General features: G+C 40.7%; 1 protein-coding gene across 1 annotated transcript in view; it reads left to right on the top strand.

The window, feature by feature from the left end:
- Positions 1 to 1,004: 1,004 nt before the first annotated feature.
- LOC120064793 (solute carrier family 2, facilitated glucose transporter member 11-like) overlaps positions 1,005 to 22,086 on the top strand; it is a 54,294-nt gene continuing 33,212 nt past the window's right edge. The window contains exons 1-2 of the mRNA XM_039015394.1: positions 1,005 to 1,028; positions 1,863 to 2,027. Of these exons, the coding sequence (XP_038871322.1) occupies positions 1,005 to 1,028; positions 1,863 to 2,027 (189 nt within the window). The remainder of the gene's footprint in view (positions 1,029 to 1,862; positions 2,028 to 22,086) is intronic.

Raw genomic sequence — 22,086 nt, 5'->3', positions numbered from 1 at the left:
TCGGGGGATGTGTTGGTACCATTCTTTATTCATGGCTGTGTTCTTAGGCAAAATTGTGAGTGAGCCCACTCCCTTGGCTGAGAAGCATCCTGTAACGATCGTCCTGGAAAGAAGGGGACCAAAACGTAGCGTGGTAAGTGTTCATTGTAATTTAATAAAATAACCTGAACACTGAAACAACAAAAACAACAAAGAGAGTGAACGAAACGAAACAGTTCTGTCTGGTGCAACAACACAAAACAGAAAACAACTACCCACAACACACAGGTGGAAAAAGGCTACCTAAGTATGGTTCTCAATCAGAGACAACGATAGACAGCTGCCTCTGATTGAGAACCACACCCAGCCAAACACACAGAAAAGAAAACATAGAACACCAGACATAGAATGCCCACCCCAACTCACGCCCTGACCAAACCAAAATAGAGACATAAAAAGGAACTCTAAGGTCAGGGCGTGACACAACCCCACACATGAATGGTCTCAGGATGCTTTACTGTTGGCATGGCACAGGACTGATGGTAGCGCTCACCTTGTCTTCTCCGGACAAGCTTTTTTCCAGATGCCCCAAACAATCGGAAAGGGGATTCATCAGAGAAAATGACTTTACCCCAGTCCTCAGCAGTCCAATCCCTATAACTTTTGCAGAATATCAGTCTGTCCCTGATGTTTTTCCTGGAGAGAAGTGGCTTCTTTGCTGCCCTTCTTGACACCAGGCCATCCTCCAAAAGTATTCGCCTCACTGTGCGTGCAGATGCACTCACACCTGCCTGCTGCCATTCCTGAGCAAGCTCTGTACTGGTGGTTCCCCAATCCCGCAGCTGAATCAACTTTAGGAGACGGTCCTGGCGCTTGCTGGACTTTCTTGGGTGCCCTGAAGCCTTCTTCACAATAATTGAACCGCTCTCCTTGAAGTTCTTGATGATCCGATAAATGGTTGATTTATGTGAAATCTTACTGGCAGCAATATCCTTGCCTGTGAAACCCTTTTGTGCAAAGCAATGATGACGGCACGTGTTTCCTTGCGGGTAACAATGGTTGACAGAGGAAGAACAATGATTCCAAGCACCACCCTCCTTTTGAAGCTTCCAGTCTGTTATTTGAACTCAATTAGCATGACAGAGTGATCTCCAGCCTTGTCCTCATCAACACTCACACCTGTGTTGACGAGAGAATCACTGACATGATGTCAGCTGGTCCTTTTGTGGCAGGGCTGAAATGCAGTAGAAATGTTTTTGGGGTGATTCAGTTAATTTGCATGGCAAAGAGGGACTTTGCAATTAATTGCAATTCATCTGATCACTCTTCATAACATTCTGGAGTATATGCAAATTGCCATCATACAAACTGAGGCAGCAGACTTTGTGAAAATTAATATTTGTGTCATTCTCAAAACTTTTGGCCACGACTGTACATAGAGGTGAGTTACTAGCTGGTCTAAGTCTTCATAGAGACACTTGTTGATTAGCATATACCCTTTTAGTACAAAGGAATCGAATCGAGCTTAGCCAAATTGAAGTGTACTGGGCTGGCCTGGTTAGCATCCACCATTATTGCTCAGGCCGTGCTGGAAAGGACAATGTAAAAATAAAAATGTCAAACCAGCACAGTACGATGCAGGTCACCCCTATAGTGTGAATCAAACATTATAATGCACTGGACATACTGGAGTAAGCAATAAGCCTGCTTTATAGGATATTCCTGAAAATAGATACATGCTCATGAATTGTGATGGATGGTTCCTGAAAGGCTTACTTTTCTCTGTCATATGCTGTCTAATACATGTCCCTTGACAGATGGTCACTGTAGCTCTATGGATCTGTTTGGATCTGTTTGACATTGGTACTTGTGTGCCCATGTAGGATGGTTTAGGCCAGTTCTGCTTCCTGGTCTTTGTGGCATACTGCATGTTCAGCTCAGCATTCATGCTCTACTTCATCCCAGAGACCAAAGGCAAGAGCATGGTGGAGATCATGGAGGACTTTAACAAACTCAAATACAAGAACAAAATCAAATCAATTCAAATTGTATTGGTCACATACAAATATTTAGCAGGTGTTATCGCGGGTGTAGCGAAATGCTTGTGTTCCAAGCTCCAACAGTGCAGTAGTATCTAACAATTCACAACAACACACAAGTCTAAAAGTAAAAGAATGGAATGGAATCAGCAATGTCGGAATGGCATGAACTAAAATACAGTATATGCATATGAAATTAGTAAAGCAGTATGTTAACATTATTAAAGTGACTATGGTTCCATCTCTATGTACATAGGGCAGCAGCCTCTAAGGTGCAGGGTTGAGTAACCGGGTGGTAGCCGGCACATGATGGTTTGCGCTTTCAGTTTTGTGTGAAGGCTGCTATCTATCCACGGTTTTTGTTTAGATAGGTTTTAATAGTCATAGTGGGAACAACATCCCCTATACACTACCTGATGAACTCAGTCACCGAAAAGGCTGCCTTTTCTTGGAAAAGGCACCTAAAGGACTCTCAGACCATAAGAAACAAGATTCTCTGGTCTGATGAAACCAAGATTGAACTCATTTGCCAGAATGCCAAGCGTCACGTCTGGAGGAAGCATGGCACCATCCCTATGGTGAAGCATGGGTGGTGGGAGCATCATGCGGTGGGGATGTTTTTCAGCGGCAGAGACTGGAAGACTAGTCAGGATTGAGGGAAAGATGAACGGAGCAAAGTACAGAGAGATCCTTGATGAAAACCTGCTCCAGACCGCTCAGGACCTCAGACTGGGGCGAAGGTTCAATGACCTTAAGCACATAGCTAAGACAATGCAGGAGTGGCTTCGGGACAAGTCGCTGAATGTCCTTGAGTGGCCCAGCCAGAGCCCAGACTTGAACCCAATCAAGCATCTCTGGAGAGACCTGAAAATAGTTGTACAGTGACGCTCCCCATCCAACCTGACAGAGCTTGAAAGGATCTGCTGAGAAGAATGGGAGAAACTCCCCAAATATAGTTGTGCCAAGCTTGTAGCGTCATACACCCAAGAAGACTATAGGCTGTATTCACTGCCAAAGGAGCTTCAACAAAGTATTGAGTAAAGGGTCTGAATACTTATGTAAATGTGATATTTTCATTATAGGGTATTGTGTGTTAGATTGATGAGGAAAAAAACTTTTAAATCCATTTTAGAATAAGGCTGTGATGTAATAAAAAATTGGAAAAAGTCAAGGGGTCTGAATACTTTCCGAATGCACTGTATATACATTAAAAAACAAACATTACATTACGTTACATTAAGTGTGTGCCCTCAGGCCACACTTGCCTGCCTGCCTGATTCTGACTTGATTACGAACCTCTGCCTGCCCTGACCCCGAGCCTGCCTGCCATCCAGATCCTCAAAAAGTTCTACAGCTGCACCATCTTGACTGGTTACATCACCGCCTGGTATGGCAACTGCTCTGCATCCAACCGCAAGGCCCTACAGAGGGTACTGCTTATTGCCCAGTACATCACTGGGGCCAAGCTTCCTGACATCCAGGACCTCTATACCAGGCGGTGTCAGAAGAAGGCCCTAAAAATTGTCAAAGACTCCAGCCACCTTAGTCATAGACTGTTCTCTCTGCTACCTCACGGCAAGCGGTACCGGAGCGCCAAGTCTAGGTCCAAAAGGCTCCTTACCAGCTTCTACCTCCAATCCATAAGATGTTGAACAATTAATCAAATGGCTACCCAGACTATTTGCATTGACCCCTTCTTTTTTTACGCTGCTGCTACTAGCTGTTTATTATCTATGCATAGTCAATTTACCCCTACCTACATGTACAGATTGCCTCAATAACCTTGACTAACCTGTATCCCCGCACATTGACTCGGTACTGTTTACAGTATAGCCTCGTTATTGTTATTGTACTGTGTTACTTTTTTAAAACTTTAGTTTATTCAGTAAATATTCTCTTAAATCTTATTTTCTTAACTGCATTGTTGGTTAAGGGCTTGTACGTAAGCATTTCACGGTAAGGTCTACACATGTTGTATTCGGCACATGCAACAAATACAATTTGATTTGATTTGGCTTTAAGGGATGTACTCTGTTTACTTGTCAATTTGAACCATGTGGCTTTACAGCAGCTAGTATGAAATACTGTTCTTGTGACCAGTTTTTGGAGAAGATAGTCCAAAACAAGATGTGAAATCAGTCATAACCCTGTCGCTATATTCTAGTCGGGAGTCCTATGTATCTTGAAAGGATTTTTAAAAGTTGTATCAGTCAGAAATTATATTGTTATCAAATTTGGAATGGTGAAAAAATTATGTTCAGGTAAATGTACAGTTCAACTGCTGCTGCCCCATGTATCATAGGGTTATCATAAGGATATGGTGGATGATATTTTAACAAGGTGAAACAATTCTATCCAAAGCTACTGTATGTTCAGAGAAATATTATACTGTATATATAGTATATCATTTCACAAATCTTTATTATCAAATGATCCAACTGTCTGTTGTTTTGAAAATGGTGTGTTCTATTTCATTGTTTGGAATAGATTGTGATAATAATGTGTGTGTTTAATTTATCTTCTTGTTGTTGTAATTTAATATCATTCTGTTACGTTGGAAAATAAATGATCTTGTAAGTTAATAAGTGTTTACAGGCTTTCTTCTTTGGTCACAAGTGGTCTACCATTCCATAGACATCCTTTAGACAACTCAATCAACACATTTGTTTTGGCAAGAACATGATGAAACCAGATTTGTCCAAATAAACAAGACCATGCAAGGTATCTGTCTATGTGAACCATATTAGAGCCACAAAGAGGACCAGCAGAGAACACTGAGTAAGATATAAACTAACTGATTACACAATATGCTAAACACTGGACATAAAGGGAGGCCCCCATGTCATTGCATATTCTTTATTATGGCAGGAAATTTTACTATCGGTCAGGTACATTGGCTTTTTTATCATCTAACTAAATTAGCATCATAAAGGTTTTTGTAAATCATAAATAGTGCATTCATATGCCAACAATTAGAATATCAAATGATCTAATTTGGATCAGTAAATAGTTAACAGTACAAACAGCAATAATAACAAACATATTTTCAATATTCTTTGGTATCGCATTCGCTAGATAATAGTTATGAAAATCAACTGCTAGATATACTATATTTGTCATATCAACAAGAAAATTATTGAATTATAAAGTATATGTTTTATTCTCATCTCGTGTCAGTATATCAGGTCAGAAGTACCGTACATAATTGGAGATAAGCCTTTGCCTGTTTCATTATTCTTTTTAATTATCAATTCTCTTTTAGTTTATTGCCAATAACAATCACCAGTACGGGACAGTATTGCCAATAACAATCACCAGTATGGGACAATGTTGCCAATAACAATCACCAGTACAGGACAGTATTGCCAATAACAATCACCAGTACAGGACAGTATTGCCAATAACAATCACCAGTACAGGACAGTATTGCCAATAACAATCACCAATATGGGACAATGTTGCCAATAACAATCACCAGTACAGGACAGTATTGCCAATAACAATCACCAGTATGGGACAATGTTGCCAATAACAATCACCAATATGGGACAATGTTGCCAATAACAATCACCAGTACAGGACAGTATTGCCAATAACAATCACCAGTACAGGACAATGTTGCCAATAACAATCACCAGTACAGGACAATGTTGCCAATAACAATCACCAGTACGGGACAGTATTGCCAATAACAATCACCAGTATGGGACAATGTTGCCAATAACAATCACCAGTACAGGACAGTATTGCCAATAACAATCACCAGTATGGGACAATGTTGCCAATAACAATCACCAGTACAGGACAGTATTGCCAATAACAATCACCAGTACAGGACAGTATTGCCAATAACAATCACCAGTATGGGACAATGTTGCCAATAACAATCACCAGTACAGGACAGTATTGCCAATAACAATCACCAATATGGGACAATGTTGCCAATAACAATCACCAGTACAGGACAGTATTGCCAATAACAATCACCAGTACAGGACAGTATTGCCAATAACAATCACCAGTATGGGACAATGTTGCCAATAACAATCACCAGTACAGGACAGTATTGCCAATAACAATCACCAATATGGGACAATGTTGCCAATAACAATCACCAGTATGGGACAATGTTGCCAATAACAATCACCAGTACAGGACAATATTGCCAATAACAATCACCAATATGGGACAATGTTGCCAATAACAATCACCAGTACAGGACAGTATTGCCAATAACAATCACCAATATGGGACAATGTTGCCAATAACAATCACCAGTACAGGACAGTATTGCCAATAACAATCACCAGTACAGGACAGTATTGCCAATAACAATCACCAGTACAGGACAGTATTGCCAATAACAATCACCAATATGGGACAATGTTGCCAATAACAATCACCAGTATGGGACAATGTTGCCAATAACAATCACCAGTACAGGACAATATTGCCAATAACAATCACCAATATGGGACAATGTTGCCAATAACAATCACCAGTACAGGACAGTATTGCCAATAACAATCACCAATATGGGACAATGTTGCCAATAACAATCACCAGTACAGGACAGTATTGCCAATAACAATCACCAGTACAGGACAGTATTGCCAATAACAATCACCAGTACAGGACAGTATTGCCAATAACAATCACCAATATGGGACAATGTTGCCAATAACAATCACCAGTACAGGACAGTATTGCCAATAACAATCACCAGTATGGGACAATGTTGCCAATAACAATCACCAGTACAGGACAGTATTGCCAATAACAATCACCAGTACAGGACAGTATTGCCAATAACAATCACCAGTATGGGACAATGTTGCCAATAACAATCACCAGTACAGGACAGTATTGCCAATAACAATCACCAATATGGGACAATGTTGCCAATAACAATCACCAGTACAGGACAGTATTGCCAATAACAATCACCAGTACAGGACAGTATTGCCAATAACAATCACCAGTATGGGACAATGTTGTCAATAACAATCACCAGTACGGGACAATGTTGCCAATAACAATCACCAGTACAGGACAGTGTTGCCAATAACAATCACCAGTATGGGACAATGTTGCCAATAACAATCACCAATATGGGACAATGTTGCCAATAACAATCACCAGTACAGGACAGTATTGCCAATAACAATCAAAAGTATGGGACAATGTTGCCTATAACAATCACCAATATGGGACAATGTTGCCAATAACAATCACCAGTACGGGACAATGTTGCCAATAACAATCACCAGTACAGGACAGTATTGCCAATAACAATCACCAGTACAGGACAGTATTGCCAATAACAATCACCAGTATGGGACAATGTTGCCAATAACAATCACCAATATGGGACAATGTTGCCAATAACAATCACCAGTACAGGACAATGTTGCCAATAACAATCACCAGTACGGGACAGTATTGCCAATAACAATCACCAGTACGGGACAATGTTGCCAATAACAATCACCAGTACGGGACAATGTTGCCAATAACAATCACCAGTACGGGACAGTATTGCCAATAACAATCACCAATATGGGACAATGTTGCCAATAACAATCACCAGTACAGGACAGTATTGCCAATAACAATCACCAGTACGGGACAATGTTGCCAATAACAATCACCAGTACGGGACAATGTTGCCAATAACAATCACCAGTACAGGACAGTATTGCCAATAACAATCACCAGTATGGGACAATGTTGCCAATAACAATCACCAGTACGGGACAATGTTGCCAATAACAATCACCAATATGGGACAATGTTGCCAATAACAATCACCAGAATAGGACAGTATTGCCAATAACAATCACCAGTATGGGACAATGTTGCCAATAACAATCACCAGTACAGGACAGTATTGCCAATAACAATCACCAGTATGGGACAATGTTGCCAATAACAATCACCAGTACAGGACAATGTTGCCAATAACAATCACCAGTATGGGACAATGTTGCCAATAACAATCACCAGTACAGGACAATGTTGCCAATAACAATCACCAGTACGGGACAGTATTGCCAATAACAATCACCAATATGGGACAATGTTGCCAATAACAATCACCAGTACAGGACAGTATTGCCAATAACAATCACCAATATGGGACAATGTTGCCAATAACAATCACCAGTACAGGACAGTATTGCCAATAACAATCACCAGTATGGGACAATGTTGCCAATAACAATCACCAGTACAGGACAATGTTGCCAATAACAATCACCAGTACGGGACAGTATTGCCAATAACAATCACCAATATGGGACAATGTTGCCAATAACAATCACCAGTACAGGACAGTATTGCCAATAACAATCACCAATATGGGACAATGTTGCCAATAACAATCACCAGTACAGGACAGTATTGCCAATAACAATCACCAGTACGGGACAATGTTGCCAATAACAATCACCAGTACAGGACAGTATTGCCAATAACAATCACCAGTATGGGACAATGTTGCCAATAACAATCACCAGTACGGGACAATGTTGCCAATAACAATCACCAGTATGGGACAATGTTGCCAATAACAATCACCAGTATGGGACAATGTTGCCAATAACAATCACCAGTACAGGACAGTATTGCCAATAACAATCACCAGTATGGGACAATGTTGCCAATAACAATCACCAGTACAGGACAATGTTGCCAATAACAATCACCAGTACGGGACAGTATTGCCAATAACAATCACCAATATGGGACAATGTTGCCAATAACAATCACCAGTACAGGACAGTATTGCCAATAACAATCACCAGTACGGGACAATGTTGCCAATAACAATCACCAGTACGGGACAATGTTGCCAATAACAATCACCAGTACAGGACAGTATTGCCAATAACAATCACCAGTATGGGACAATGTTGCCAATAACAATCACCAGTACGGGACAATGTTGCCAATAACAATCACCAATATGGGACAATGTTGCCAATAACAATCACCAGTACAGGACAGTATTGCCAATAACAATCACCAGTATGGGACAATGTTGCCAATAACAATCACCAGTACGGGACAATGTTGCCAATAACAATCACCAATATGGGACAATGTTGCCAATAACAATCACCAGAATAGGACAGTATTGCCAATAACAATCACCAGTATGGGACAATGTTGCCAATAACAATCACCAGTACAGGACAGTATTGCCAATAACAATCACCAGTATGGGACAATGTTGCCAATAACAATCACCAGTACAGGACAATGTTGCCAATAACAATCACCAGTATGGGACAATGTTGCCAATAACAATCACCAGTACAGGACAATGTTGCCAATAACAATCACCAGTACGGGACAGTATTGCCAATAACAATCACCAATATGGGACAATGTTGCCAATAACAATCACCAGTACAGGACAGTATTGCCAATAACAATCACCAATATGGGACAATGTTGCCAATAACAATCACCAGTACAGGACAGTATTGCCAATAACAATCACCAGTACGGGACAATTTTGCCAATAACAATCACCAGTACAGGACAGTATTGCCAATAACAATCACCAGTATGGGACAATGTTGCCAATAACAATCACCAGTACAGGACAATGTTGCCAATAACAATCACCAGTACGGGACAGTATTGCCAATAACAATCACCAATATGGGACAATGTTGCCAATAACAATCACCAGTACAGGACAGTATTGCCAATAACAATCACCAATATGGGACAATGTTGCCAATAACAATCACCAGTACAGGACAGTATTGCCAATAACAATCACCAGTACGGGACAATGTTGCCAATAACAATCACCAGTACAGGACAGTATTGCCAATAACAATCACCAGTATGGGACAATGTTGCCAATAACAATCACCAGTACGGGACAATGTTGCCAATAACAATCACCAGTATGGGACAATGTTGCCAATAACAATCACCAGTATGGGACAATGTTGCCAATAACAATCACCAGTACAGGACAGTATTGCCAATAACAATCACCAGTATGGGACAATGTTGCCAATAACAATCACCAGTACAGGACAATGTTGCCAATAACAATCACCAGTACGGGACAGTATTGCCAATAACAATCACCAATATGGGACAATGTTGCCAATAACAATCACCAGTACAGGACAGTATTGCCAATAACAATCACCAGTACGGGACAATGTTGCCAATAACAATCACCAGTACGGGACAATGTTGCCAATAACAATCACCAGTACAGGACAGTATTGCCAATAACAATCACCAGTATGGGACAATGTTGCCAATAACAATCACCAGTACGGGACAATGTTGCCAATAACAATCACCAATATGGGACAATGTTGCCAATAACAATCACCAGTACAGGACAGTATTGCCAATAACAATCACCAGTATGGGACAATGTTGCCAATAACAATCACCAATATGGGACAATGTTGCCAATAACAATCACCAGTACGGGACAGTATTGCCAATAACAATCACCAGTACAGGACAGTATTGCCAATAACAATCACCAGTATGGGACAATGTTGCCAATAACAATCACCAGTACGGGACAGTATTGCCAATAACAATCACCAGTACAGGACAGTATTGCCAATAACAATCACCAGTACGGGACAGTGTTGCCAATAACAATCACCAGTACAGGACAGTATTGCCAATAACAATCACCAGTATGGGACAATGTTGCCAATAACAATCACCAATATGGGACAATGTTGCCAATAACAATCACCAGTACAGGACAGTATTGCCAATAACAATCACCAGTACGGGACAGTATTGCCAATAACAATCACCAGTACAGGACAGTATTGCCAATAACAATCACCAGTATGGGACAATGTTGCCAATAACAATCACCAGTACAGGACAGTATTGCCAATAACAATCACCAGTACAGGACAGTATTGCCAATAACAATCACCAGTACGGGACAGTATTGCCAATAACAATCACCAGTACAGGACAGTATTGCCAATAACAATCACCAGTACGGGACAGTATTGCCAATAACAATCACCAGTACGGGACAGTATTGCCAATAACAATCACCAGTACGGGACAGTATTGCCAATAACAATCACCAGTACGGGACAGTATTGACAATAACAATCACCAGTACGGGACAATGTTGCCAATAACAATCACCAGTATGGGACAATGTTGCCAATAACAATCACCAGTACAGGACAGTATTGCCAATAACAATCACCAATATGGGACAATGTTGCCAATAACAATCACCAGTACAGGACAGTATTGCCAATAACAATCACCAGTACGGGACAATGTTGCCAATAACAATCACCAGTACAGGACAGTATTGCCAATAACAATCACCAGTACAGGACAGTATTGCCAATAACAATCACCAGTATGGGACAATGTTGCCAATAACAATCACCAGTACAGGACAGTATTGCCAATAACAATCACCAGTACGGGACAATGTTGCCAATAACAATCACCAGTACAGGACAGTATTGCCAATAACAATCACCAATATGGGACAATGTTGCCAATAACAATCACCAGTACAGGACAGTATTGCCAATAACAATCACCAGTATGGGACAATGTTGCCAATAACAATCACCAGTACGGGACAATGTTGCCAATAACAATCACCAGTACAGGACAGTATTGCCAATAACAATCACCAGTATGGGACAATGTTGCCAATAACAATCACCAGTACGGGACAGTATTGCCAATAACAATCACCAATATGGGACAATGTTGCCAATAACAATCACCAGTACAGGACAGTATTGCCAATAACAATCACCAATATGGGACAATGTTGCCAATAACAATCACCAGTACAGGACAGTATTGCCAATAACAATCACCAATATGGGACAATGTTGCCAATAACAATCACCAGTACAGGACAGTATTGCCAATAACAATCACCAATATGGGACAATGTTGCCAATAACAATCACCAGTACAGGACAGTATTGCCAATAACAATCACCAGTATGGGACAATGTTGCCAATAACAATCACCAGTACAGGACAGTATTGCCAATAACAATCACCAATATGGGACAATGTTGCCAATAACAATCACCAGTACAGGACAGTATTGCCAATAACAATCACCAGTATGGGACAATGTTGCCAATAACAATCACCAGTACAGGACAGTATTGCCAATAACAATCACCAGTACAGGACAGTATTGCCAATAACAATCACCAGTACGGGACAATGTTGCCAATAACAATCACCAGTACAGGACAGTATTGCCAATAACAATCACCAATATGGGACAATGTTGCCAATAACAATCACCAGTATGGGACAATGTTGCAAATAACAATCACCAGTACAGGACAGTATTGCCAATAACAATCACCAATATGGGACAATGTTGCCAATAACAATCACCAGTACAGGACAGTATTGCCAATAACAATCACCAGTACAGGACAGTATTGCCAATAACAATCACCAGTACGGGACAGTATTGACAATAACAATCACCAGTACGGGACAATGTTGCCAATAACAATCACCAGTATGGGACAATGTTGCCAATAACAATCACCAGTACAGGACAGTATTGCCAATAACAATCACCAATATGGGACAATGTTGCCAATAACAATCACCAGTACAGGACAGTATTGCCAATAACAATCACCAGTACGGGACAATGTTGCCAATAACAATCACCAGTACAGGACAGTATTGCCAATAACAATCACCAGTACAGGACAGTATTGCCAATAACAATCACCAGTATGGGACAATGTTGCCAATAACAATCACCAGTACAGGACAGTATTGCCAATAACAATCACCAGTACGGGACAATGTTGCCAATAACAATCACCAGTACAGGACAGTATTGCCAATAACAATCACCAATATGGGACAATGTTGCCAATAACAATCACCAGTACAGGACAGTATTGCCAATAACAATCACCAGTATGGGACAATGTTGCCAATAACAATCACCAGTACGGGACAATGTTGCCAATAACAATCACCAGTACAGGACAGTATTGCCAATAACAATCACCAGTATGGGACAATGTTGCCAATAACAATCACCAGTACGGGACAGTATTGCCAATAACAATCACCAATATGGGACAATGTTGCCAATAACAATCACCAGTACAGGACAGTATTGCCAATAACAATCACCAATATGGGACAATGTTGCCAATAACAATCACCAGTACGGGACAGTATTGCCAATAACAATCACCAATATGGGACAATGTTGCCAATAACAATCACCAGTACAGGACAGTATTGCCAATAACAATCACCAGTATGGGACAATGTTGCCAATAACAATCACCAGTACAGGACAGTATTGCCAATAACAATCACCAGTACAGGACAGTATTGCCAATAACAATCACCAGTACGGGACAATGTTGCCAATAACAATCACCAGTACGGGACAGTATTGCCAATAACAATCACCAGTATGGGACAATGTTGCCAATAACAATCACCAATATGGGACAATGTTGCCAATAACAATCACCAGTACAGGACAGTATTGCCAATAACAATCACCAGTACAGGACAATGTTGCCAATAACAATCACCAGTACAGGACAATGTTGCCAATAACAATCACCAGTACGGGACAGTATTGCCAATAACAATCACCAGTATGGGACAATGTTGCCAATAACAATCACCAGTACAGGACAGTATTGCCAATAACAATCACCAGTATGGGACAATGTTGCCAATAACAATCACCAGTACAGGACAGTATTGCCAATAACAATCACCAGTATGTGACAATGTTGCCAATAACAATCACCAGTACAGGACAGTATTGCCAATAACAATCACCAATATGGGACAATGTTGCCAATAACAATCACCAGTACAGGACAGTATTGCCAATAACAATCACCAGTATGGGACAATGTTGCCAATAACAATCACCAGTACAGGACAGTATTGCCAATAACAATCACCAGTATGGGACAATGTTGCCAATAACAATCACCAGTACAGGACAGTATTGCCAATAACAATCACCAGTACAGGACAGTATTGCCAATAACAATCACCAGTATGGGACAATGTTGCCAATAACAATCACCAGTACGGGACAATGTTGCCAATAACAATCACCAGTACAGGACAGTGTTGCCAATAACAATCACCAGTATGGGACAATGTTGCCAATAACAATCACCAATATGGGACAATGTTGCCAATAACAATCACCAGTACAGGACAGTATTGCCAATAACAATCACCAGTACAGGACAATGTTGCCAATAACAATCACCAGTACGGGACAATGTTGCCAATAACAATCACCAGTACAGGACAGTATTGCCAATAACAATCACCAGTACAGGACAATGTTGCCAATAACAATCACCAGTACGGGACAGTATTGCCAATAACAATCACCAGTATGGGACAATGTTGCCAATAACAATCACCAGTACAGGACAGTATTGCCAATAACAATCACCAGTATGGGACAATGTTGCCAATAACAATCACCAGTACAGGACAGTATTGCCAATAACAATCACCAGTATGGGACAATGTTGCCAATAACAATCACCAGTACAGGACAGTATTGCCAATAACAATCACCAATATGGGACAATGTTGCCAATAACAATCACCAGTACAGGACAGTATTGCCAATAACAATCACCAGTACAGGACAGTATTGCCAATAACAATCACCAGTACAGGACAGTATTGCCAATAACAATCACCAATATGGGACAATGTTGCCAATAACAATCACCAGTACAGGACAGTATTGCCAATAACAATCACCAGTATGGGACAATGTTGCCAATAACAATCAACAGTACAGGACAGTATTGCCAATAACAATCACCAGTACAGGACAGTATTGCCAATAACAATCACCAGTATGGGACAATGTTGCCAATAACAATCACCAGTACAGGACAGTATTGCCAATAACAATCACCAATATGGGACAATGTTGCCAATAACAATCACCAGTATGGGACAATGTTGCCAATAACAATCACCAGTACAGGACAATGTTGCCAATAACAATCACCAGTACGGGACAGTATTGCCAATAACAATCACCAATATGGGACAATGTTGCCAATAACAATCACCAGTACAGGACAGTATTGCCAATAACAATCACCAGTACGGGACAATGTTGCCAATAACAATCACCAGTACGGGACAATGTTGCCAATAACAATCACCAGTACAGGACAGTATTGCCAATAACAATCACCAGTATGGGACAATGTTGCCAATAACAATCACCAGTACGGGACAATGTTGCCAATAACAATCACCAATATGGGACAATGTTGCCAATAACAATCACCAGTACAGGACAGTATTGCCAATAACAATCACCAGTATGGACAATGTTGCCAATAACAATCACCAATATGGGACAATGTTGCCAATAACAATCACCAGTACGGGACAGTATTGCCAATAACAATCACCAGTACAGGACAGTATTGCCAATAACAATCACCAGTATGGGACAATGTTGCCAATAACAATCACCAGTACGGGACAGTATTGCCAATAACAATCACCAGTACAGGACAGTATTGCCAATAACAATCACCAGTACGGACAGTATTGCCAATAACAATCACCAGTACAGGACAGTATTGCCAATAACAATCACCAGTATGGGACAATGTTGCCATACAATCACCAATATGGACAATGTTGCCATAACAATCACCAGTACAGGACAGTATTGCCAATACATCACCAGTACGGGCAGTATTGCCAATAACAATCACCAGTACAGGACAGTATTGCCAATAACAATCACCAGTATGGACAATGTTGCCAATAACAATCACCAGTACAGACAGTATTGCCAATAACATCACCAGTACGGACAGTATTGCCAATAACAATCACCAGTACGGGACAGTATTGCCATGTTGCCAATAACCAATCACCAGTACAGGACAGTATTCAATAACAATCACCAATATCGGGACAATGTTGCCAATAACAATCACCAGTACAGGACAGTATGCCAATAACAATCAACCATTACAGGACAGTATTGCCAATAACAATCACCAGTATGCGGACAAGTGCCAATAACAATCACAGTACAGGACAGTATTGCCAATAACAATCACAAATATGGGACAATGTTGCCAATACAATCACCAGTATGGGACATGTTGCCAATAACAATCACCAGTACAGGACAGTTATTGCCAATAACAATCACCAATATGGGACAATGTTGCCCAATAACAATCACCAGTACAGGACAGTATTGCCAATAACAATCACCAATATGGGACAATGTTGCCAATACAATCACCAGTACAGGACAGTATTGCAATAACAATCACGTAAGGACAGTTGCCAATAACAATCACCAGTAGGGACAGTATTGCCAATAACAATCACCAATATGGGACAATGTTGCCAATAACAATCACCAGTACAGGACAGTATTGCCAATAACAATCACATATGGGACATGTTGCCAATAACAATCACCAGTACAGGACAGTATTGCCAATACAAATCACCAGTACAGGACAGTATTGCCAATAACAATCACCAGTATGGGACAATGTTGCCAAAACAATCACCAGTACAGGACAGTATGCCAATAACAATCACCAATATGGGACAATGTTGCCAATAACACATCACCAGTATGGGACAATGTTGCACAAAACAATACACCCAATATGGACAATGTTGCCAATAACAATCACCAGTACAGGACAGTATTGCCAATAACATCACCAGTACAGGACAATGTTGCAATAACAACACAGTACAGGACAATGTTGCCAATAACATCACCAGTACGGGACAATATTGCCAATAACAATCACCAGTATGGGACAATGTTGCCAATAACAATCACCAGTACAGGACAGTATTGCCAATAACAATCACCAGTATGGACAATGTTGCAATAACAATCACCAGTACAGGACAGTATTGCCAATAACAATCACCAATAGGACAATTGCCAATAACAATCACCAGTACAGGACAGTATTGCCAATAACAATCACCAGATGGGACATGTTGCCATAACAATCACCAGTACAGGACAGTATTGCCAATACAATCACCAGTATGGGACAATGTTGCCAATAACAATCACCAGTACAGGACAGTATTGCAAAACAATCACCAGTACAGGACGTATGCCAATAACCAATCACCAGTATGGGACAATGTTGCCAATAACAATCACCAGTAGGACAGTATTGCAATAACAATCACCAATATGGGACAATTTGCCATAACAATCACCAGTACAGGACAGTATTGCCAATAACAATCACCCTACAGGACAGTATTGCCAATAACAATCACCAGTAGGGACAATGTTGCCAATAACAATCACCAGTACGGGACAATGTTGCCAATAACAATCACCAGTACAGGACAGTGTTGCCAATAACAATCACCAGTATGGACAATGTTGCAATAACAATCACCAATCTGGGACATGTTGCCAATAACAATCACCAGTACAGGACGTATTGCCAATAACAATCACAAAGGACAATGTGCCATAACAATCACCAGTAGGGACAATGTTGCAATAACATCACCAGTACAGGACAGTATTGCCAATAACAATCACCAGACAGGGACAATGATTGCCAATAACAATCACACATACGGACAGTATTGCCAATAACAATCACCAGTACAGGACGTATTGCCAATAACAATCACCAATATGGGACAATGTTGCAATAACAATCACAGTATGGGACAATGTGCCAATAACAATCACCAGTACAGGACAATATTGCCAATAACAATCACCAATATGGGACAATGTTGCCAATAACAATCACCAGTACAGGACAGTATTGCCAATAACAATCACCATATGGGACAATGTTGCCAAACAATCACCAGTACAGGACAGTATTGCCAAACAATCACAGTACAGGACAGTTGCCAATAACAATCACCAGTACAGGACAGTATTGCCAATAACAATCACCATATGGGACAATGTTGCCAATAACAATCACCAGTACAGGACAGTATTGCCAATAACAATCACCAGTATGGGACAATGTTGCCAATACAATCACCAGTACAGGACAGTATTGCCAATAACAATCACCAGTACAGGACAGTATTGCCAATAACAATCACCAGTATGGGACAATGTTGCCAATAACAATACCAGTCAGGACAGTATTGCCAATAACAATCACCATATGGGACAATGTTGCCAATAACAATCACCAGTACAGGACAGTATTGCCAATAACAATCACCAGTACAGGAACAGTATTGCCAATAACAATCACCAGTATGGGACAATGTTGTCAATAACAATCACCAGTACGGGGACAATGTTGCCAATAACAATCACCAGTACAGGACAGTGTTGCCAATAACAATCACCAGTATGGACAATGTTGCCAATAACAATCACCAATATGGGACAATGTTGCCAATAACAATCACCAGTACAGGACAGTATTGCAAAACAATCACCAGATGGCACATTGCCTAACAATCACCAGTATGGGACAATGTTGCCAATAACAATCACCAGTACGGGACAATGTTGCCAATAACAATCACCAGTACAGGACAGTATTGCCAATAACAATCACCAGTACAGGACAGTATTGCAATAACAATCACCAGTATGGGACAATGTTGCCAATAACAATCACCATATGGGACAATGTTGCCAATAACAATCCCAGTACAGGACAATGTTGCCAATAACAATCACCAGTACGGGACAGTATTGCCAATAACAATCACCAGTACGGGACAATGTTGCCAATAACAATCACCAGTACGGGACAATGTTTGCCAATAACAATCACCAGTACGGGACAGTATTGCCAATAACAATCACCAATATCGGGACATGTTGCCAAAACATCACCAGTACAGGACAGTATTGCCAATAACAATCACCAGTACGGACAATGTTGCCAATAACAATCACCAGTACGGGACAATGTTGCCAATAACAATCACCAGTACAGGACAGTATTGCCAATAACAATCACCAGTATGGACAATGTTGCCAATAACAATCACCAGTACGGGACAAGTTGCCAATAACAATCACCAATATGGACATGTTGCCAATAACAATCACCAGGAATAGGACAGTATTGCCAATAACAATCACCAGTATGGGACAATGTTGCCAATAACAATACCAGTACAGGACAGTATTGCAATAACAATCACCAGTATGGGACAATGTTGCCAATAACAATCACCAGTACAGGACAATGTTGCCAATAACAATCACCAGTATGGGACAATGTGCCAATAACAATCACCAGTACAGGACAAGTTGCCATAACAATCACCAGTACGGGACAGTATTGCCAATAACAATCACCAATATGGGACAATGTTGCCAAAACAATCACCAGTACAGGACAGTATTGCCATAACATCACCAATTGGGACAATGTTGCCAATAACAATCACCAGTACAGGACAGTATTGCCAATAACAATCACCAGTACGGGACAATGTTGCAATAACAATCACCAGTACAGGACAGTATTGCCAATAACAATCACCAGTATGGGACAATGTTGCCAATAACAATCACCAGTACAGGACAATGTTGCAATAACAATCACCAGTACGGGACAGTATTGCCAATAACAATCACCAATATGGGACAATGTTGCCAATAACAATCACCAGTACAGGACAGTATTGCCAATAACAATCACCAATATGGGACAATGTTGCCAATAACAATCACCAGTACAGGACAGTATTGCCAATAACAATCACCAGTACGGGACAATGTTGCCAATAACAATCACCAGTACAGGACAGTATTGCCAATAACAATCACCAGTATGGACAATGTTGCCAATAACAATCACCAGTACGGGACAATGTTGCCAATAACAATCACCAGTATGGACATGTTGCCAATAACAATCACCAGTATGGGACAATGTTGCCAATAACAATCACCAGTACCAGGACAGTATTGCCAATAACAATCACCAGTATGGACAATGTTGCAATAACAATCACCAGTACAGGACAATGTGCCAATAACATCACCAGTACGGGACAGTATTGCCAATAACAATCACCATATGGGACAATGGTGCCAATAACAATCACCAGTACAGGACAGTATTGCCAATAACAATCACCAGTACAGGACATATGCCAATAACATCACCAGTACGGGACAATGTTGCCAATAACAATCACCAGTACGGGACAATGTGCCAATAACAATCACCAGTACAGGACAGTATGCCAATAACAATCACCAGTATGGGACAATGTTGCCAATAACAATCACCAGTAGGGCAATGTTGCCAATAACAATCACCAATATGGACAATGTTGCCAATAACAATCACCAGAATAGGACAGTATTGCCATAACAATCACCAGTATGGGACAATGTTGCCAATAACAACACCAGTACAGGGACAAGATTGCCAAACAATACCAGTAGGACAATGTTGCCAAAACAATCACAGTACAGGACATGTTGCCAATAACAATCACCAGTATGGGACAATGTTGCCAATAACAATCACCAGTACAGGACAATGTTGCCAATAACAATCACCAGTACGGACAAGTATGCCAATAACAACACCAATATGGACAATGTTGCCAATAACAATCACCAGTACAGGACAGTATTGCCAAAACAATCACCAATATGGGACAATGTTGCCAATAACAATCACAGTACAGGACAGTATTGCCAATAACAACACCAGTACGGGACAATGTTGCCAATAACAATCACCAGTACAGGACAGTATTGCCAATAACAATCACCAGTATGGACAAGTTGCCAATAACAATCACCAGACAGGACAATGTTGCCAATAACAATCACCAGTACGGGACAGTATTGCCAATAACAATCACCAATATGGGACAATGTGCCAATAACAATCACCAGTACAGGACATATTGCCAATAACAATCACCATATGGACAATGTTGCCAATAACAATCACCGTACAGGACAGTATTGCAATAACAATCACCAGTACGGGACAATGTTGCCAATAACAATCACCAGTACAGGACAGTATTGCCAATAACAATCACCAGTATGGGACAATGTTGCAATAACAATCACCAGTACGGACAATGTTGCCAATAACAATCACCAGTATGGGACAATGTGCCAATAACATCACCATATGGGACAATGTTGCCAATAACAATCACAGTACAGGACAGTATTGCCAATAACAATCACCAGTACGGGACAATGTTGCCAATAACAATCACCAGTAAGGGACAATGTTGCCAATAACAATCACCAGTACAGGGACAGTATTGCCAATAACAATCACCAGTACGGGACAATGTTGCCAATAACAATCACCAGTACAGGACAGTATTGCAATAACAATCACCAGTATGGACAATGTTGCCAATAACAATCACCAGTACGGGACAATGTTGCCAATAACAATCACCAGTATGGACACATGTTGCCAATAACAATCACCAGTAGGGACAATGTTGCCAATAACAATCACCAGTACAGGACAGTATTGCCAATAACAATCACCAGTATGGGACAATGTGCCAATAACAATCACCAGTACAGGACATGTTGCCAATAACAATCACCAGTACGGGACAGTATTGCCAATAACAATCACCAATATGGACAATGTTGCCAATAACAATCCCAGTACAGGACAGTATTGCCAATAACAATCACCAGTACGGGACAATGTTGCCAATAACAATCACCAGTACGGCGACATATGTTGCCAATAACAATCACCAGTACAGGACAGTATTGCCAATAACAATCACCAGTATGGGACAATGTTGCCAATAACAACTCACCAGTATGGGACAATGTTGCCAATAACAATCACCAGTACAGGACAATGTTGCCAATAACAATCACCAGTACGGGACAGTATTGCCAATAACAATCAAATATGGACAATGTTGCAAAACAATCACCAGTACAGGACAGTATTGCCAATAAACAATCATCACCCAATATGGGACAATGTTGCCAATAACAATCACCCAG

This window comes from Salvelinus namaycush, chromosome 20 (assembly GCF_016432855.1).
Source record: "Salvelinus namaycush isolate Seneca chromosome 20, SaNama_1.0, whole genome shotgun sequence".
NCBI lineage: Eukaryota > Metazoa > Chordata > Actinopteri > Salmoniformes > Salmonidae > Salvelinus > Salvelinus namaycush.
Note: the sequence above shows the minus strand (reverse complement) of the source record. Positions and strands in the feature narration are given on the sequence as shown.